Source organism: Mustela erminea, chromosome 11, assembly GCF_009829155.1.
Source record: "Mustela erminea isolate mMusErm1 chromosome 11, mMusErm1.Pri, whole genome shotgun sequence".
NCBI classification, from domain to species: domain Eukaryota; kingdom Metazoa; phylum Chordata; class Mammalia; order Carnivora; family Mustelidae; genus Mustela; species Mustela erminea.
The window spans coordinates 22,877,668-22,895,773 of NC_045624.1; the positions used below are offsets into that span (position 1 = coordinate 22,877,668).

At 39.9% G+C, this 18,106-nt stretch overlaps 1 protein-coding gene across 3 annotated transcripts in view; it reads left to right on the forward strand.

Moving 5' to 3' along the window:
• Positions 1-3,579: 3,579 nt before the first annotated feature.
• The window catches only part of TNPO3 (transportin 3), an 87,142-nt gene continuing 72,615 nt past the window's right edge, over positions 3,580-18,106 (forward strand). For 2 of the 3 annotated variants that reach the window (XR_004276707.1, XM_032304142.1), the window contains exon 1: positions 3,580-4,061. Coding sequence is in view for 1 of the 3 variants with exons in the window: in XM_032304142.1 (XP_032160033.1) it covers positions 3,942-4,061 (120 nt within the window). In the remaining 2 variants the exon portion in view is untranslated. Of the gene's footprint in view, positions 4,062-15,772; positions 15,934-18,106 lie in introns of all 3 variants that reach the window. The other variant, XM_032304143.1, reaches the window with a different exon arrangement.

Here is an 18,106-nt window from a genome sequence, read left to right on the forward strand (position 1 = left end):
CTGTTTTTGCCCTCTCGCCCAGCCACTTAGTGTTGCAACTAGATTGATTTTTCTGACTAAAGAGTAAGGAGACAAGTTATTTAAAACATTTGCTATACACCCACTGTATATTAGACAATGATTTGAGGACATGAAGAGGAGTAGGACACTATGGGTGGGGTTGTTTGTTTTGGCAAATGTTGGCCAAATATCTACGTGGTATTTTACGAATTCTAATCATAAAACTTTTAAAAATAATGGTTTTATTGGCATATGATTCACATACCATAACATTCATCCTAAAGATGTATAAAATGATTTTTAGGGGTGCCTGGGTGGCTCAGTCATTAAGCATCTGCCTTATGTTCAGGTCATGATCCCAGGGTTCTGGGATTGAGCCCCACATCAAGCCCTGCATCAGGCTTCCTGCTCAGCAGGAACTTCTCCCTCTCCCACTCCCCCTGCTTGTATTCCCTCTCTCACTATCTCTCTCTCTCTCAAATAAATAAATAAAATATTTTTTTAAAAAATGGTTTTTATATTCACAAAGTTGTGCAACCATCACCACTCTCTAACTCCAGAATATTCTGTCTCTCCTCATGTGCCTGCTCCCTGGCAACCACTAATCTATTTTCTGTTTCTAGAGATTTGCCTACTCTAGTATTTCAAATTAATGAAATCATATCAGGTGTGGCCTTTTTGGGGGGAGGGTCTGGCTGCTTTCACTTAGTATTTTCTTTTAAGATTTTATTTTTATTTATTTGACAGAGGGAGAAATTATAAGTAGGCAGAAAGGCAGTCAGAGAGAGAGAGGGAAGCAGGCTCCCTGCTGAGCAGGGAGTCCTATGTGGGGCTTGATCCGAGCATCCTGAGATGATGATTTGAGCCTCAGGCAGAGGCTTAACCCACTGAGCCACCCACGTTTCATTCCTTTATTTATTTATTTTTAAAGATTTTGTTTATTTTTATTCCTTTATTTTTTAAATTAAAATAACATAGACTTATTTTCTCATAGTTGGAAGGCTAGAAGTCCTGAGTCAGCGTATTGATGAGACCAAATTTTCCTGAGGCCTTTCTCCTTGGCTTGCAGATGGGTACTCCATTCCCTTAATATTTAATATTCTGTCATATGGATATATCACATTTTCTTCATTCATTTATCAGTTGGTGGGCTTAGGGTTGATTTCACTTTTTGGCTATTATAAATAATGCTGTAAACATTCATGTACAAGTGTATGTATGTATACACCTAGGAGTGGAACTGCTGGGTCATATGGTAAATTTAACCTTTTGAAGAATTGCCAGACTGTTTTTCAAAGCAGTGTTACCGATTTATAATCCTACTAGCAGTGTGTGAGGGTTTTGGTCTTTCCACATTCTTACCAACATTAATGTCTTTTTTTTTTTTTTAAGCCATTTTAGGGACTATGAAGGGGGATCTCATTATGGTTTTGTATACCTTCCTTGGAGAAATATCTATTCAAATACTTTGCCTATTTAAAAAATTGAATTGTCTTTTCATTGTTGAATTGAAAGAGTTCCTTATACATTCTGGATAGTAATCCTTTAGTTACATGATTTGCAGAAATTTTCTTGCATTTTGTGGATTGTCGTTTCACTTTTTTTTTTTTTTTAAGATTTTATGTATTTATTTGACAGAGAGAGAGAGAGCACAAGTAGGCAGAGAAGGGGAAAGCAGGCTCCCTGCTGAGCAGAGAGCCCGATGTGGGGGTTGATCCCAGGACCCTGGGATCATGACCTGAGCCCCAGGCAGAGGCTTAACCCACTGAGCCACCCAGAGGCCCCTTACTTCACTTTCTTAATTGTGCCCTTTGACACACAAAAGTTTTTAGTTTTGATGAAGTACAATTTATCTATTTTTTTTTGTTGTTGTTGCACTTTTGGTGCCATATCTAAGAAACTATTGCCTAATCCAAGATCATGAAGATACAGTCCTATTTTCTTTCAAGGGTCTTATAGTTTTAGCTCTTACACTTAGATTCTGGGATTTATTTTTTCATTTATGTGCAAGGTAGGTTCAACATCATTCTTTAGCTTGTGAATATTCACAAAACTTTTAATTTTTTTTAAAGATTTTATTTGTTTATTTGACAGAGATCACAAGTAGACAGAGAGGCAGGCAGAGAGAGAGAGAGGGATGCAGGCTCCCTGCAGATGCGGGACCCGATCCCAGGACCCTGAGATTATGACCTGAGCCGAAGGCAGCGGCTTAACCCACTGAGCCACCCAGGCACCCTAAATTGTTTTGAATTGAATTGCAATTAGACTATAAACTCCATGAGGACAGAGACCAAAATGATCCAAATTTTTTCTGAATGAATAGATGAATTAGGTTGCCAGAGTATCAAGTTTCTTTTCTTTTGTCTGAAATTATATAAATTCTGTGCGGTAATACTGTTTTCATTATGATGTTGGCGATTCAGATATGTTGACAATAACAATTCAGAAACGAATACACAGGCTGATAGGAATTGTATTATTTAACAGGCTTTGTGGTAGTGAAACTGATTTGCAGTCAAATTCTGACTTTAAGAACTGTGTAACCTTGGGCAAAGTACATTACCTACTTATTCTATAAAATGGAGATTAGAGGCACCTGGGTGGCTCAATTGGTTAAGTGTCTGCCTTGGGCTCAGTTCATGATCCCAGGGTCCTGGGATCCAGCCCCACAGGCAGGGAGCTTGCTTCTCCCTCTCCTGCTTCCCCTGCCTGTGTTCTCTCTCCCTGCCCCTCTGTCAAATAAATAAATAAAATCTTCAAAAATAAAGAAATAAAATGGGGATTTAGTTGGTGCACCTGTCAAAAGGATTATATCAGATCTTTTAACTACAGTGCTTTTCACATTTTAAGCATTCATCAAAATAGTGCATTTATTATTGTAAAGGACTAGCAGCAATGTTCCGAAATCCAGTAACGTACTTTTGTCCAAAATTTCTTCAGCATACAGATTCCAGGATTCTTATTTTCTTTTGTGAACTGAGCACTGTTAAAGCATTGGTTTTTGATTCGGAAAGACATACACAAAAATTCAATTCAATGTGTAAATGACCCTAAAGATGTATATAAATACTATGGAGTTCAGAGTGTGCTGAGCAATAGAATAAACTACTTTTTTGGGTTAAGAACTTAGTAGACAAGGGGCTGAGCAGGGGTTGTAGGCGTTTTGGATTCATCTCAGTGCAGCACATATTTTCAGTTTTGCACATTGCTTGATTACGTGTCTGTCTCATCCACCAGAGTCCGCACAGACAACCTGTCTTCAGTCATCTTTGCATTTCCAGTACTGTGGACACTGCACGGATGGTTTAGTTGAGCCGCCTTGTCTAAGGGCGTCAGAAAAGATCCCTGGATAGACCTCGGACCCACTGCCAAGGACGGAAAGCGGCGCCGGTATGGAACACACGTGGGTCATACCGCTACAGTCGTATGCAAGTCGCCAAGAGAACCACAAGCGACGGCCTCTTCCCGGCTCCTGGCCCTACAGGGACACTTCCGGGAGGGGGCGGGGAGACAGGAGGAGGCGTGTCGGGAAGGAGGGTGTTTGAGCTGCACCCGGCGGAAGTGTGCCAAAGGTATTGGTGCTGCAGCTTCCGGTCCGGGTTAACGCGGTTTGGGTATACTGCGTGGTTTGTGTGGCGCGGGGACAGACTTCTGAGGGCAATTCAGTGGGTGAGGAGGCGAGTATTGGCGTCTGAACCCAGAAGTGTGGAGACTAGTGGGAGGATAGGAAAAAAAGCCAGGAACCCGAATACAATCTAACCTCTGTTTCCGAGGGGGCAACTTGCACGGGAACCCCTCTGCCCTGGTAACGGCCAAAGAGGAGATGGCGCCAGTCAGGGAGCGGCCGTGGCCGACACAGTGAGGAAGCTTGAAGGCGGAGCAACCGGAGAAGCCTCGGGAGAACAGCCCAAGCCGTCGCTGCCGCTACCACTGCCACCACCATGGAAGGGGCAAAGCCGACTTTGCAGCTCGTATATCAGGCAGTGCAGGCGCTTTACCACGACCCAGATCCCAGCGGAAAGGAGCGCGCCTCGTTTTGGCTTGGGGAGCTGCAGCGTTCGGTGAGGGGCCCTGCGAGGCCGTTCTGCGCCGCGGGGCAAGGGCGAGGTGGGACCTAGGCTCGAGCTGGAGCTTGAACCCAGCGGTTGGCCTCGTGAGATGCTCCTTTGGGAGGAGCTGCCGCCGCGGGGTGGGGCTGCGAGGCTACATTTACGCCGCTTTTCGGGAGCGAGTAGCTGCTGGACGGTCGCGAACTGGCCCTTTCCCCATCCCGTACAATCTGATTTGTAGGTCCCGTACTCGCTTGTGGCAACGCTCTGGTTCTCTTTAAGTTTTACGCTTGCTGCTTTCTTCTTAGGCCCTGCTTTCCCGTGTAGTCTTCCTTTAGTCAAATCCAGTCCCGATCTTTCTCCATCTTCCACTTAACGGATGCTTTATCCGTCTCCTCTTGGTGTCCCACTGTTGGGGTCTGGCAATTCCATCCTAGTCGTAGCCTTGCACTTCATTGTGCCTTACTGATTTTTCACTATGTAACAGTGATAGTTTGGGTGTTTTATTCTCGAAACTTCTCAGGTTTCGGATTCTTTTACACGTGAATTTCCCCCGTGTTTTGGAGTACAACGTGACGTAAAGAAAAAAATACCAGTCCTGGTTTCAGAAAATCCTTGCAGTTCACATCTTGCAGCACGTTTGTTCTCTAACCTTGCTTTTTTCCCCCTTTTAGATTCTTCGTAAGATCCTGCGTTGATTATTCCATATGACTGTGTGAACATCCAGTGAGGGGCTTAGGGGTTTAATTTCACCCTGGTAAACCTATTGTATCTCTGCATTCTTTGATTCACGTGCCTTACTTTCCTCTAATTTTTTAAAAAGGATTTTATTTATTTATTTGACAGGTCACAAGTAGGCAGGCAGAGAGAGGGGGAAGCAGGCTCCCAGCACAATAGGGGGAGCCAGTTGTGGGGCTTGATCCCAGGACCCTGAAATCACGGCCCCAGCCGAAGGCAGAGGCTTAACCCACTGAGCCACCCAGGTGCCCCACTTTCTTCTAAATTTCATACCTAGGCTTTCTGTGTTTTATTTCTGTGTGTGTGTATACTTGGTGATCTTGGTGACTTTACCTTTCTTATTTTTGCATTTTATATTCCCAAGCTTTTTTTTTTTTTTTTTTAAAGATTTTTATTTATTTATTTGACAGAGCTCACAAGTAGGCAGAGAGAGGGGAGGGGAAGCAGGCTCCCCGCTGAGCAGAGTTGGCTGCCTTGAGAGGAGTGGCAGTTTTCATTTGAAGGAACAGTCCTCAGGAGATGATTTTTCAAGGAGGGGGCTGGAGGAATAAATATATTGACCTTATTCCCCTACACTTCTGGGATTCTTCTTTGAGCAAACCCAACCAAAAGCTTGGGGACACCAGAACCTGTTGATATAGTCCATATAGGTCAACATACTGGGGCGAAAAGCAGTAGGGAAGAGTGGAAAAGTGGACCTGGAAAACATCTAGTGCATTCCCACATCATTTTTAGGCAACTTCAGCATCTGGGTTCACAACTCAGCTGATATTTCAGCCCCTTAATTCCTTTACTTCCTTTTCTCAGCCTCAGGGTTACAGTGTTACATCTTGGATCTTTTCATTAGTAAAAAGTCACCAACCTCTCAAGTCACTAACTCAGCCACCTGATCACACAGTGGCACCCTGAATCTTGTCATTTTTGGAAAGTCACCAGCCTGGGGTGCCTGGCTGGCTCAGTTGGTAGAGTATGCAGCCCTTGTTCTTGCAGTCATGAGTTCAAGACCCATGTTGGTGTAGAGCTTACTTAAAATAAAGGAGGGGGGGTTGCCAGGCTGGCTAAGTTGGTTAAGCTCAGGTCTTTATTTCAGGGTCTTGAGTTTAAAACTCAAGTTGGGCTCTACATTGGGGTCCATGCTGGGTGTGGAACCTACTTAAAAAAAAAGTCACCAGCCCCCTACATTGCTAACTCATGTATCTGATCACAACCCACTCTTCCTTCCAATTTGTTGGCTTAAGAATTCAAGTAACCTCTAGGCATTTTTTGAGATCTATAATTTTTGAAATTTTTTGAAATTTATAATTTTAATTTCTATCAAAATTTAAAAGTTATGGGGCACTTGGGTGGCCCAGTCAGTTAAGCTTCCCACTTTTTTTTTTTTTTTTTAAGATTTTATTTATTTGACAGAGATCACAAGTAGGCAGAGGCAGGCAGAGAGAGAGGAAGTGAAGCAGGCTCCCCACCAAGGAGAGAGCCCGATGCGGGACTCGATCCCAGGACTCTGGGATCATGACCTGAGCTGAAAGCAGAGGCTTTAAACCACTGAGCCACCCAGGCGCCCCTAGCTTCCCACTCTTGATTTTGGCTCAGGTCATGATCTCAGGGCTGTGAGATCCAGCCCCTGCGTGGGGCTCTGCACTGGGCAGGGAACCTGCTTAAGATTCTCTCTCCTCGCACCCTGACCCCTCACTCACGTGTTCCCTCAATTAAAAACAAACAGAACCCCCCCCCAAAAGTAGTTATATTTTAAAACTTAAAATATTTTATTTTACTTTATTTTTTAAAAGATTTTATTTATTTTACAGAGAGGCAGTGAGAGAGGGAACACAAATGGGTAGTGGAAGAGGGAGAAGCAGGCTTTTCCACGGAGCAGGGAGCCCGACATGGGGCTCAGTTCTAGGACCCTGGGTTCACAACCCGAGCCAAAGGCAGATGCTTAACAGCTGAGCCACCCAGATGCCCCTAAAACTTAAAATATAAACTTCTAAAACTTTCAAAAGTTATAAAATGGTAACTTTACAAGAAAAAGGCCTAGGATGTAAAAGAGCAGTTATGTTTAGACTTTCTTCTATGAAAGATGAGGATTTGGGCTCCCTCCACCTTCTCTTCTGTTGCATCTCTCTAACATAGCTCTATGTATCAGTTTTGGTTAAATACACACAACATGCATTGTGAACCACATAGCATATATGACATGGTAATTTTTCTTTTTTTGTGCAAGTTTTCTTTTCCTGGTGGTAGTCATTATCTTTTTCTTTCACATATGCTTCATCTTCTATATAATAATTTGTTCAGAACTCTCTGAGTATATAAATATCCTCTTAGTGTGTTCACGTTGGTAATCTGCTTCCTTTTTTGATAGAAGGAAACATCTCCCTAGAGGTCTCTGTCTTCCTGCTCCAGTCTGACCTTGTTATTCTCCTGGTCTGTTGCATAATTGTTGTCCTGGGATCTCTGTTTAACGCTCCTGGGAATTATTTTCTCTTTCTTGTGTCAGATGTATTGAATCCTGGATCTCATGATCTTTTCTTGGATTGCTCCCTCATTTGATGGCTAATTGAGAAGGGAACTTTTACTCCTTCTCCCTTGTATTTCTGTTGGTCTTTTTTTCTTGAATCACTTTTGTCCTGAGAGCTATTCTCTGGATATAACTGGGGCTGCCAGTGGCAGGTGGGAGAATGAATCAGGGTATGGATCTTACCACTAACTATGTAGGCTTTAATTTAATCTATTTTCAATATGATATTCTTGTCCTTAGGTGAGTCTCTTGGCTAAGAGTCCAGAGTCCTTCTGCGTCAATCTTTCCAAAGTAAATCTTGAGTCTTCGGTGATGGTGGGAGGATGGTAGCCTGGCCACTCAGTCATGGGGGAAAATCTCCGTCTAACTGCTCATACAGATTTTGAACTCACTCCTTTGTTTTTTGTTCCACCTATGCATCTGCCTTCAGATGTACCTGGTACTTTTAATTCCTGAGCATAACCGGAATTACTACATGAATCATTTTGCCCTCTTGGCTTCCCCTTTCTCATCCTGTCCTTCCTCTGAAAAATTTAAACTTTTTCAGACCTAAACTTTTTCAGACCTACTAAGATGGTTAACTCTTCCATTAGCATTCTGGTTTTCACAGTTTTGTTAATATCAGTCATATTTTCATTCTTTCTGTCCTTGTGGCACCGCCCCCCATTTTTTTTTTTTTTTTTTTTTAGATTTTATTTATTTATTTGTCAGAGAGAGAGAGAGAGAGAGTGCGCACGTGAGCGGGAGTGCGCGCGAGCACAAGCAGGCAGAGTGGCAGGCAGAGGCAGAGAGAGAAGCAGGCTCCCTGCCGAGCAAGGAACTTGATTCTGGACTCAATTCCAGGATCCCGGAATCATGACCTGATCCCAAGGCAGCCGCTCAACCAACTGAACCACCCAGGTGTCCCTTCTCCCCCACATTTTAAAAAATCTCTTTACTCTGATCTTAGTGGATTTTTTGGAAGAGATTTGTGGGCAAACAAAGGTGTTCAGTCAGTTCAATCATGTTAAACAAATCCCTGAATTAGTTCTTGAATTTCATGAAAACCTCATTCAGTTGACTGGCTCCTATTATTTCTTCATTAGGTCTTGTCTTTACTTCTATCTGATTTGGATTACAAGGTCTGTCATTTAGTAATTTTCTTATATATACTATACCATCAACCCTTCACCTCTGGTTTGGTAAAACTTCAGCATAGGTATAGCCAACCGCTTCTCCCTTCTCCTGTCAGGTCTAGGTGCTCTGCATCTCAATTTCTGAATTCTTAGGAACCTTGATCTCTTGGTTATTCTGTCACTTGCATCTTCAGACTCCCTCTTGACTGGGTCCTTCCTATCAGGATTCATACAACTGTAGTATTTCCCCTAATAAGCAAATGGTTTGAGTGGGGAGGAGAAGGGAGGTGGTAGAGAATGCTTCCTCTGTCCAATTTTGTTATTTCTCTCTTTAATTCTTTTTTTTTTTTTTTTTTTTTTTGTGGGTAACTAAAAGAACAAAGGAATGGAAGTGTTTTATTTGTCTCTTATGACTGAAGAGAAGAAATAAAATAAAACTCTTGATTCTTGTTATTTCTTTAATTCTTTCGTACCTCTGTAGTTTTACTCTTTACCAATCTTGTCTTCTAATGAAGAAACTAATCCATCTTTTCAAAGCCCAGCCTGAATTCTTTCTCCTTGAAGCCTTAACTGATTCTTTGCAAATAAAGATCATTTCTGCCTCCACTGAACACCTAGAGCACTTTATATAAGTGCATTTGTAATTTTTTTTTTTACCTTTTTGAAAATCTGTTTTGTTCCCCCTACTAGATTGTAGAATCGTTTTGTTTATATGATACAGTTGAGGGAATACTTAAATGGTTATTAAGAAAGCATGATCAAGATTCCTGACACAAAGGTTCTTAAAAATGTGTGTTGAGGGGCCCCTGGGTGGCTCAGTAGGTTAAGCCTCTGCCTTCTGCTCAGGTCATGATCTCAGGGTCCTGGGATGAGCCCTACATAGGGCTCTCTGCTCAGGGGGGAGCCTGCTTCCCCCTCTATCTCTGCCTGCCTCTCTGCTACTTGTGATCTCTGTCTCTCTGTCAAATAAATAAATAAAATCTTAAAAATAAAAAAAGTGTGTTGTTGGGCACCTGGGTGGTAGGTTGAACATTTGACTCTTGGTTTCTTCTCAGGTCATGATCTCAGGGCCGTACATGCTCAGTGTGAAGTCTGCCTTGTGCCTCTCCCTCTGCTCCTTCCCCTGCTTGTGATTGCTCTCTCAGAAATACATAAAATCTTTAAAAAACAAATAGTGTTTTAAAGAATAGCTGCTTGTAGGCATCTCTGAAGGGATTAGTTGGTATCTCAAATGTGTCTTTATGGATTTCATTTATTTTTACTGCTTCTCTCTACTATACCCATGAGTAGTTGAAAATAAATAATATTATTCAGCCTCCTATGAGGTTGTGTTCAGTCTTTCCAGCCTTTTTTTTTTTTTAAACAAAAACAAAAAACAACCTTTGTGAGGGGTAGCTGGGTGGCTCAGTCGGTTAAGCATCTGCCTTCAGCTCAGGTCATGATCTTAGGGTCCTGGGATCAAACCCAGCAGGGAGTCTATTCCTCCCTCTCCCTCCCACTTATGCTCCCTCTTGCTCTTTCTCAAATGAATAAATATTCTTTTTTTTCTTTTCTTTTTTTTTTTTATTTCTTTAAAGGTTTCATCTATTCATTTGACAGACAGAGATCACAAGTAGGCAGAGAAGCAGGCAGAGAGAGAGAGGGGGAAGCAGGTTCCCTGCTGAGCAGAGAGCCCGATGGGGCCTGATCCCAGGACCCTGAGATCATGACCTGAGCTGAAGGCAGAGGCTTTAACCCACCGAACCACCCAGGCGCCCCATGAATAAATATTCTTTAAGAGATTTGGATACAGAAAGGGGGAGGAACTTTTTGACTCAATAAAGCTTTCTAGAAGTAGTCACTAAATACAGATTAAAAGTCTGCTCTAGTGTAGTAAAAGGCATAGTGTTTTAATTTTAAGTTTGTTGTTAAGGAATGATTTGCCTGTTTTGTTGGAAAACCGTTCTGAAGAATACACATTTTGGAAAGACCTATCACTTCCCTCTAACTCTCACTTCACTAATCTTAAAGCCATTTAGTAGCATTCTAATGACCTGGTGACAATAGATTTGCTTTAAGGATATAATTTAGATGTGGCTTAGTCCATGTTATATAAGTTAGCATCTTTTCTCTTTTTCTGGTATTTATATAAAATAACCATTTGCCAAAAATCTGTATTCATTACTCTAAATTTTTTTTTTTTTCTGAAAAAATTCTTGGAAACAGCCTAAAGCCATTGTTTCAATGTGTGAGATAGGCAGGTATCACTGATCTCCAGAGTATTTTTAAAATAAAGCAAGTTATTTTGAGGCAGATCTTAAAGGAAGCCTATCTAACAGGGAACCGTTCTGAACACTTTGTCCACTCTGGTAACCCAAATGAGGAGACCATGTAGAAAGCAAGCAATAGAAGGTAAGACTATCTCTTTATACAGCTAATGAATTATGCTGCACATTTGTTCTAATTTTGTAATTTAGATTATAAGGAGACTATTACAGAGATAAGCTGTTGGTCAGAGGTTAGCTCAAAAAAGTTTTTTTGAAGATTTGTGTATTTGTTTATTTGACAGAGAGAAATCACAAGTAGGCAGAGAGGCAGGCAGAGAGGGAGGGGGATGCAGGCTCCCCGCTGAGCAGAGAGCCCAATGTGGGACTCGATCCCAGGACCCTGAGATCATGACCTGAGCCAAAGGCAGAGGCTCAACCCACTGAGCCACCTGGGTGCCCCTAGCTCAGAAATTTTATATTCAGCCTGGAAACTGAAAAGGAATGATGGAATCATAAAAAGCATCAATCAAATGAAATGCTCTGATGGACTAAGTTGACATCGTCATGTTTGGTTTGTCACATATCCTTGGGAATTTTCTTCTAAATATCCTGTCGGGAAAGTCATGGGTCATGGAATGTCAGCTTCACATTTCTTTCTTAATAATTTTCCTCTCTGGAATTTGATTCTTTAGCCTAGTTCAAAAAACCTAGGGTCTTTGGTTTTTCTTTTAGCAATTGCAGTTATTGACTTGACTTACCTGAAAATCTGGGCTTTTTTATGCCTATGCTTTCATCCTCCAGTTAAGTGACTCTTAAAACATGGCATGCTTTTGAAAGGAAAGCCTTCTAGAAAAGACAAAATGTTCATCTACAGATTCTGTGGGTCATTTAATTCAATGAACAAGAATACTATATGCCTTGCATTGCTGAAAACTGGAAACACATAAATGATGAAAACCAGAGACCTTTATTCCAGAGTTTAACAGTCTGGCTGGGTCATCTACTATGGTAGCCCTTAGCCAGATGGCTATTGTGGTTACTTAAATGAATTAAAATTAAATCAAAGTTAAAATCAGTTCCTTATTTGCCACATTCCAAGTCTTAGTGCAGATACAGATATTGCATATCTTTGGTGTATTGGAGACTGTGAGTGAGAATTTGTGATGGTATTTATGTTGGCATGGTAGTCTGTTAGCCGGTGGCATTCATCCATGTTTGGATTAGTTTATTTCTTGTCTCCCCAGGCTTTGGACCAGAGTTGGTAGTGCAATTCAGGATATAAAATTATCAGGGTAGTGCTGCATTTTCTAATTATAACACAGTTTTCTTCCAAAGCTTTCCAGATAGTTCTTCATTTTTTCTCATGTTGATTGCACTGATGTCTGTAAGGAAGATGGAAAATAGATTGCATATATATTTTTTAAACTGTGGTAAAACATTCATGACATAAGTAACCATTTTTAGGTATATAGTGTAGTGGCATTAGTACATTCATGTTGTTGTGCGGCCATCACCACCACTGGTCTCTAGAACTTTTTCATCTTCCCACACTAAAACTCTGTACCTATTAAATAATAACTGTCCATTCCCTCTTCTCTCCAGCCCTTGGCAGCACCATTCTACTTTTTGTCTCTATGAATTTGACTATCCCAGGGACCTTACATAAGTACAATCTTAAGCTGTTTGTACTTTTGTGTCTTGTTTATTTCATTTAGGTTCATTTATGTCTTTAAGGTTCATTCATGATCATTCCTTTTTAAAAATTGCATTAAAATCTACATAACATAAAATTCACCATGTAACCACTCTAAAGTGTACAGATTAATGGGTTTAAGTACATTATTGCTGTGCATACATCACCACCATCCATCTCCAAACTTTTTTATCTTGTAAAAATAAAACTCTACTTATTAAATAATTAACTCCCCATTTTTCCCTTCCCGTCCCCCAGCTCCTAGCAACCTGCTTTCTATCTCTCTGAATTTCATTACTCTAGGTACCTCATATAAACGGAATCATATAGTATTTGAACTTTTGTGACTGGATTATTTATGTAGCATAATGTCCTCAGGATTCATCCATGGTATATCATTTGTCAGAATTTCATCCTCTTTTAAGGCTGAATAATAATGTATGTACCACATTTTGTTTATCCACTCATCTGGCAATGAACACTTGGGTTGCTGCTACCTTTTGGCTATTGCAAATAATGCTCTTATGAGCCTGTGTATACAAAGACCTTTTGGAGTCCTGCTTTCAGTTCTTTTCAGTTATGTATCCAGAAAGGGAGTTGCTGGTCATACAGTAATTCTGCTTGTTTTCTTGTTTTTTTTTTTTTTTTTTTTTTTTTTTGAGGAACTGCCATACTGTTTTCCAGATGTTAACAGAATTCTAAGCTCTGTTGAATTTAAAAACAAATTTAATTCATAGGAAGTCGAGATTGCTCAGATTACCTCTCCTGTATTTTTCTAGCGTGTACCCTAGTACTGAAATAACTGCCCGAGAGTTTTACTGCTGTACAGGTGAAGTCTCAAATAGAAGCTTTATTTCTCTTTATTGGAAGTTCATAGTGTTGCTAAAGGAGAAAATTTTGCAGTGTTTGGCATGCAGAACTTCTTAAAAATACTGACTTAATTTTCCTTTTTGGTCGAGTTTCCAAAATGACAATATTACGAAACATTGTTTTTTATTCTTCTGGTAAGAAATTTTCTGTTAATGGAGTTTACATTATGTATTTACTTATTTTTTTCTCAAGCCCATACCACAGTTCTTTTCAGTTTTTCCTCTGTATTCATTGTTTTCTTGTATTTTGTTTCAGCCATAGTATTCTAATATTTAAATAGCCCTAGAATAGAAGAATGTATTTGGAATTAGACCGGAAAATATACGTGTTTTTTATGTAAGGATTCAGAGTTTTCTAACTCAGTGCTTTTTTTTGGTAAAGAATACTTTAAGCTAGACATTTCACATTCATATAAGATTGAAAAACTTGAATCTTCAGGGTAGTGTTAACATATGCTTAACATGTCTGATAATGTCCTCATTCTTCTGGTTTATACGAGTTGTTATAAAACTTGGCTCACATGGGCAGGAATAGAGACCAGTGATGAAAGGAAATACGTTTTCTATATTTTTGGCTTTTAGGAAGTACTTACCTCAGCTTTGTTTCACATGGTTTTAACCTTGGCATTTCCTACTTTTAAAATAGGACTGCCTAGTATAATTAGTAAGGCCCACGGCAAGCAGGCAAGTAAAATGATTACTAAGGAATGCATGCTTTCATCACTCGCAAAGTTGATTTTATGGATCCAGTTTATCTCTTTTCAGGGCCATTCTTGAGGTTAACGTTCATGTACTTAGGTTATTGAGGATTTTAAATCCTGGACAGGGATTTTCTTACACTTGTAATGAAAATATTTTGGCAAGATTTCTCAGTACCATATTATGAGTGACTGACAGTCACAAATTTGAGCCAGATTTCATTTGACAGTGTTCATTAGGGCTCAGAATTATTTGAAAATGCTTGTTCCAGAAACATGGGGGATCTTGTCAGAAACTGAGGAGGCCACAGGATTCAGTGCTGTCATTTGGTCTTACTGATTCCCTTCATTGAAATCAAGATAGAACAGTGCATATGAGTGCTACAGTCTTCCGAAAGTTGACTTGAAGAGTGTTTGGAAGTTTCTTGTGGACTTTAAATAGCTTATGATTTTTTAAAGAAGTATTTTTAGCTAGGAGTCTCTTCCCTCCCCTAAGGGAAGCAGTATCTCCCTATTAATTATTTATTCAATTATTGTGGAGATAGCTGTGAAAATGTTTAAATTGACTGAATTTGTCTCTATACATAAGCCTTTTTGCTTCCAGAAAAGTTATTTAATGCACACAAGGGTATTCTGTGAGTATGGGAATTCTGTGAGTATGGGAGCTGACTAGTGGCTTTATGTGACTGTATTTCATTTACACTCTGGTTTTAAAGATAGGAGTTGTTTTCTTATCACTGCTGTGGTAAAGATTTTAGCTAAGTTCATTTCATTTGGTTTCTGCATTTCAGGCCATCTTACAAAACACGTTATTTTGAAAAATACAATTTTTAGGTAGTTATCTTTTAGGCGGCATAGTTTTTCTTAATACTCCTTCAAATAATTTTCTTTCCCTGCTAAGAAAACCATCAGAAAGTAACTTGTGACAGACCTAGTAGTTTGACCTATATTTGTAAAATCCTCATAAAACATTAGATACAAAGACTCAAGATAGTTGGCCAACTTAAAAAATTCCTTTCTCTGTTTTCAGGTAAATTAGACTTACTCTTTTTTTTTTTTTTTTTTTTTTTAAATCTGTCTCATGGGAATGATTTTTTTTTCTTGATTTGGGAAATTCTGTTTTTCTAGCTCTTGACCACATTGTTGTAGGGTATATGTCCAAAGCTTTGTGTTCTTGGACTGGTAGTTTTTTGGGGGGTTTTGTCTTTTTACTCTTAGTCTCTTCCCCCAATGTACTGTAAATCTTTAAAAGTCTTTATGTAGTAAATATATTATTCACTAATTGAAATGCTGAAGAAAGTACAGCAACCTGACACTTTTGTGTTACTTTTCAAATTTCACTGGAATATTTATATTTCTAGAACTTCATTTTCTATTTGCCAGAGCTCTTCTGTCCTCAGTGAAGTATTTTAAGTAATTCTGCTTAATTTGAGGAGTTTTTTTGTAGGATTAACTAGCAGCCTTAATCCATTTCCAATTCTTAGCAGCTAATGAATCCTTAGGCTCCTGTCTGGGTATGTGCTTGCATTGTTGACAGCCCGCCTGCTCAGTGATTTAGGTTGATTCAGCAGTTTTAGAACTGGTGGTATAGAAGGGAGTCTTGGAGCAACAGAGCACCATTAAAGAAAAGGAAAGGGCAAGTACTTTTAGGATCTGCTGTGAAGTGTAATGAAAGACTTAGAGCATGTTAGTGAAAGGACTGCTGGGCCGTAGCCTGTTTCATATTCATCACATAGTCATGGAAATATCTTTTGAAAAGACTGATATAAAGGCTTGTTCTGCTACTGCTTTGTGAAATGGGAGATTGGAATTAGATGCTTAAATGGAAAATGTTCTCTTGTTGCAGCCTCTTTGAAATGTGCTGCTGGTGGGAGCTGCAGCTTCCTCCTGCTGACTCTGAGCCCCAGGCTTCGGTTGAGATGGTCCTTTCAGAAATGTGGAGCTTAGTCCAAGCCTGGATTTCAGTGGGTAGCACCTGGCATCTGTGGCTAGAAAGTCCTATGAAGTGTAAGTGCTTTATTCTCTCCTTGTCAAGAATCCCTTTTCCTTCCTTCCTGATCTTCCTTCTGTCTGCAGCTCAGCAGAGGGAAGTACAATGAACAATGTACTGTAGTGTCTAGGGTATCAGGATTTGGTTGCATTTTCTTTATGATTCAGTGACCAAAATAAGATTACTTGTTTTTGGATGTCAACAATTCTTACCCTCTTAGAATTTAAAGTGAAGTGATAAGTTATGACCCCTTAATGTATAGTACTGGCAGTATCTTTCCAAGTAATTTTTCATTGACAGTCTGCTTAGTAGCTGTGATATTTAAGTTTGCTAGGTTTCTTTAGAGATCGCTCTTATATTTTATTCTTACTCTGAAAGATAAGTATTTGAAAAGAGAGGCACATTTGACCATTGGGTGAGGCAGCATCAGGATAAATAAGGATGGTTAAAATGAGAGGATGGCTCTTTACTTTGGTTCTCCCTGATACTTTCGCACAAAGAGCAATTTGGGAATTTTCTGAAGGGTCCTCATAGAAGGATCCTGTGATCCTTCTCACATAGTTTCTCATAGAAGGGTCCTGTGAAATTCATATAGCTGCCATCTGTATTTTAGTTTAGTGGAAAAAAAAAAAAACAACCCTGGATAATTACATAATGAGCATTAAAAGATACAAGTTTTATATGTGATTTAGTTGCTTGGAGTTAAGTGCTGTTCTCCTTTTTCCTATTTCAGAAATACTGCTAATATTTTAAAATCAGCTCATTCCAAAAGATTCCCGTTTTAGGGAAATTTTAAGGTTCTCTTCACTGAAACTTTTCTGAAAAGTCTAAATCTTCGGATTTTAGCTAGGAAATTATTGAGCTTCTTCTCATTGCTAAAACAAAATCTATATTTGAAATAAAACAAAACCAAGGCTCCCATCTGTGCAAGGCATGCAAAGTTCTACAAATGAGGATTCTGAATGAAAAATGTCTCATCCTCTCAGGGCCTTTGTTTTCTTTATCTGTAAAGAACTGATTTGCTTATTCTCTGTTGCCCTTTCTCTTGCTAAATGTTTTGGATTCTGTTCTTAGAGCTGATTCCCAATCCGTAAGTATTTAGCTATGTAGTAGAAGGATGGGCTTTTTCATGATTGGGAAAGCAAAGGGTGTTAGAGACTTAGGAGAGTATAATATATTGTCATTTTGCTTCATATTATAATTTAACACATACTTTACCTCTTACGGCCAAAGGATTTTGTGAGATGTAGAGATAGTTATAGTTCTTCACCTTTGAACAGCTCACAGTCTATTAGAAAAATTGAACAAAGACCCAAGTAATTATAGTACAAAGTTCTACGGTTGAGTTGTTATGGAGCCCATGTAAAAAGATTCCTGCCTCCAGTATTTTCTTGTTATCTCTGTATTTCAGTAGTTTAAATATGTGTTTAGTGGTTATTTGTGTGTGGGGGGGTGGGGGACAAGAATGTTCTCTGTTCCCTGGTCTACCATAGTCTTACTTCCAGGGCTGCTGTTCTCAGTGGTGGGGTTTGCGTTCTCAGTGATCATGGGATCACTTAGGATTCTATGGGATTCTTGCTTTACCTTACATCTGACAGGTCTCGTGCAGGATACTTTCATTTTGCCCTCCCCTCAGCGTTAGGAGACTTAGCATTGTCCTGTAACGGCAATAGGTCTTAACCTGTGCCTTGAGGGTGACGGGATTTAATGCCCCCACACAGGTTGAGGCTTTTGTTCAGTAAGGGAGAGGATCTTTTTGTGCTTTCTATACGTTTGAGGGTTTCTGTCCAGGAGCATCCAACCAAAGGAGGTTTTCTCTGGTCTTTTTTGCCCTATCTCCAGTCTTTGTTCTGAATGTTTGAGGGAGGTCTCGAGAAGAGCCTGTAGGTGGTTGTGAACTCCCTTTGTGTCTCTGAGTCGCAGAGGTTTTATATGTTCATGCTATCCATAGGCAGCCTTTATCAATTTGTTGATAATTTTAGCAGAATTTTTATTACTTGGTTATGTGGTGCCCTGTGTCTTGTCGTCTTGTCTTCATTTGTCATGTTACAGATGAGCCAGTGCATGCCTCCTGTCTCCTTGGAGGTCTTTCTTTAGATTTCAGCCTGCTTGGTTGCCCTGGGACCTGAGTTTTCTAATGCGTTTTAAGATGCGTTTCTTTTTTTTTTTTTTTTTTTTTTTAAAGATTTT